This window comes from Gadus morhua, chromosome 6, assembly GCF_902167405.1.
Source record: "Gadus morhua chromosome 6, gadMor3.0, whole genome shotgun sequence".
NCBI lineage: Eukaryota > Metazoa > Chordata > Actinopteri > Gadiformes > Gadidae > Gadus > Gadus morhua.
In genome coordinates, this window is record NC_044053.1 from 1,865,739 (window position 1) to 1,868,238 (window position 2,500).

Consider the following 2,500-nt stretch of genomic DNA (forward strand, 5'->3'; position numbering starts at 1 on the left):
CACACACACACACACACACAAACACACACACTGTGGCTCCGGCCTCTTACTGGAATTCCTCTGGGCCCCAGGGGGCCGGCCCCCCCTTGTGGCCCGGAGTCGCCTGGTTGTCCCTGGCAACGCAACACAGAATGATGTCACCCCATGACATCACATCATCACAACGCGATGTCCCCTCACCACACATACTTCAAATCGTATAGTTCGTATATGACTTCTGAGCCTAATTCTCTGATCCAAGCTGAACTAAATGGAACTAATGGTAATTGATGTAGTACTATGGTCTGTCTAACCTAAACCGATCTAATCCAATCATATCCACCGTTCATTATTTAGGACCGACCCTACACGTGAACCAGGTCACTTCCTGTCAGGTCACAGCACAGGATGTGATGTCACGCACTAGGCCTGCAGCGGATTCGAATTGTATCCGAATCCGTTCGGTTCGTTTACCACAGTTCGGAGCATTCTGGAGATCCGCGGATTTCGGTTTCATGAAGGCATTGCCTTATGTAGCATATTTTGCCTACTGTAGCCTTCGTCCGATACAAAAGGGTGTTTAGGACCCAGCGGAATGCATTCTCTCCAGTGCTGCCCGAGCCAATGAGGTAGCTGTAATAGGTTGTTTTCTGAAGTTCAAGCGCACGATTCCTAAATTTAAAGAAAGTAATTGATACAATTATATTCTAAATATACGGGAGATAAATACAAACGGGTGGTAAGCGGGATAACGGCCTTCGAGGTCGACCGGTTCGATGGAAATAATGGACAGGTAGAGGCAACTCTGGCTTCATGCTGCGCTCGTTGCCAGAGTTCTAAGCCTCGTCGGCCGTTATCCCTTACATGTTACACTCAGTGCACCATGTTTTCAAATGCATTTAGGGGAACATTTATTGCACAAAAAAGCCTTGCAAGTTGTCTGATTTTAGTCAATTAACACATTGCAAATAGCCTGTGGGTCATTTTTGTGTTTCTCCCCCAAACCCTCCGTCAAAAAAAAGTCTGCCTTTTTACTATCACGGACATGATCCTAATCCGAACCGTATCCGAAACCGAGGCCCAAAACGGTTATCTGAACCGAACCGTGGACACACTGATCCGTTTCACCCCTATCACGTACCTTCTGTCCATTGGCTCCCCGTCGTCCAACCAGACCGCCTGGTCCCTCGTTTCCGGGCCTGCCCTGGAATTGAGCAAAACACACCCATCAGAAATACACACACACACACACACACACACACCCCCATCAGAAACAAACACACACGCACAAACACATCAGAAACAAACACACACACACACACACACACACACCCATCCGAAACAAACACACACACACACACCCATCAGAAAGACACACACACACATCTGAAATGCACAAACACACACACACACACATCAGAAACACACACACACACACACACACACCCCCTCCATCAGAACCGAAGCAGTAAGCTGTACCACCCAGACCTTTGTTACCAACCAGTAAATATATTCCTGTCCCCGCAGACCCTGTCCTCAGAGTCGGACACCGTAACGCACACAAACACCAGAACCAAACACACACACACACACACACACGCACACACACACACACACACACACACACACACACACACACACACACACACACACATGCCCCTCCCCTCAGCTCCGACGGCGTACTGACCTGAGCTCCAGGAGGTCCCTGGACTCCTCTGAAGCCCGGCTGACCTCTGACCCCCTGGGGTCCCTGGAAAAAAACAGAGCAACAACTGGGTCAGGAGGTGGTCCTCACACACACACACACACACACACACACACACACACACACACACACACACACACACACACACACACACACACACACACACACACACACAAGACACATACACACGCACACATTTGCAACATACACACAAACACGCACACGCGCAAACGCATGTGCAACATACACTCACACACACACACACACACACACACACACACACACACACACACACACACACACACACACACACACATAAACTTCTTTGCAGTGCGGTCCTAGCTGGTGTCCACTGGGCTCCCAGCAGGAAGGCCCTTTGGCCCAGAACCTACCCGCTGGCCGGAGGCACCTGGGTCGCCTGCTCCTCCTCTACTGCCCCCCTCTCCATTGATACCCTGGAAGGACACACACACACACACACACACACACACACACACACACACACGCAAATAAAACACATTGTATGGGAGCAGTCAAAGCAGAAGTCCACAAACTGAGGTGAGGAGCCAAGGGGGGGGAGGAGGGGAGGGGGAGAGAGGGGGGGAGGAGGGGAGGGGGAGAGAGGGGGGGGAGGGCAGGGGGAGGGGGAGGAGAGGGGGAGGGGAAGGAGGGAAGGGGGAGGAGAGGAGGAGCCAGGTTAGATGAGGGTGTGCTCCTACCGGTGGTCCCGTGGGCCCCCGTCTCCCTTTGGGTCCCTGTGGAGGACAGACTCAGTGAGGACGGCTCCACAGACACAATGAGGAGACATCATAGTGA

The 2,500-nt window shown here is 51.8% G+C and overlaps 1 protein-coding gene across 3 annotated transcripts in view; it reads right to left on the bottom strand.

Annotated features, from left to right (window-relative positions):
• The window catches only part of LOC115545480 (collagen alpha-6(VI) chain), a 33,585-nt gene that overhangs the window by 15,481 nt on the left and 15,604 nt on the right, over positions 1 to 2,500 (bottom strand). For all 3 annotated transcript variants that reach the window (XM_030358695.1, XM_030358694.1, XM_030358693.1), the window contains 5 exons: positions 2,404 to 2,439; positions 2,077 to 2,139; positions 1,667 to 1,729; positions 1,121 to 1,183; positions 51 to 113 (listed from right to left, as the gene is read on the bottom strand). In XM_030358695.1, coding sequence (XP_030214555.1) covers positions 51 to 113; positions 1,121 to 1,183; positions 1,667 to 1,729; positions 2,077 to 2,139; positions 2,404 to 2,439 — 288 coding nt within the window. The remainder of the gene's footprint in view (positions 1 to 50; positions 114 to 1,120; positions 1,184 to 1,666; positions 1,730 to 2,076; positions 2,140 to 2,403; positions 2,440 to 2,500) is intronic.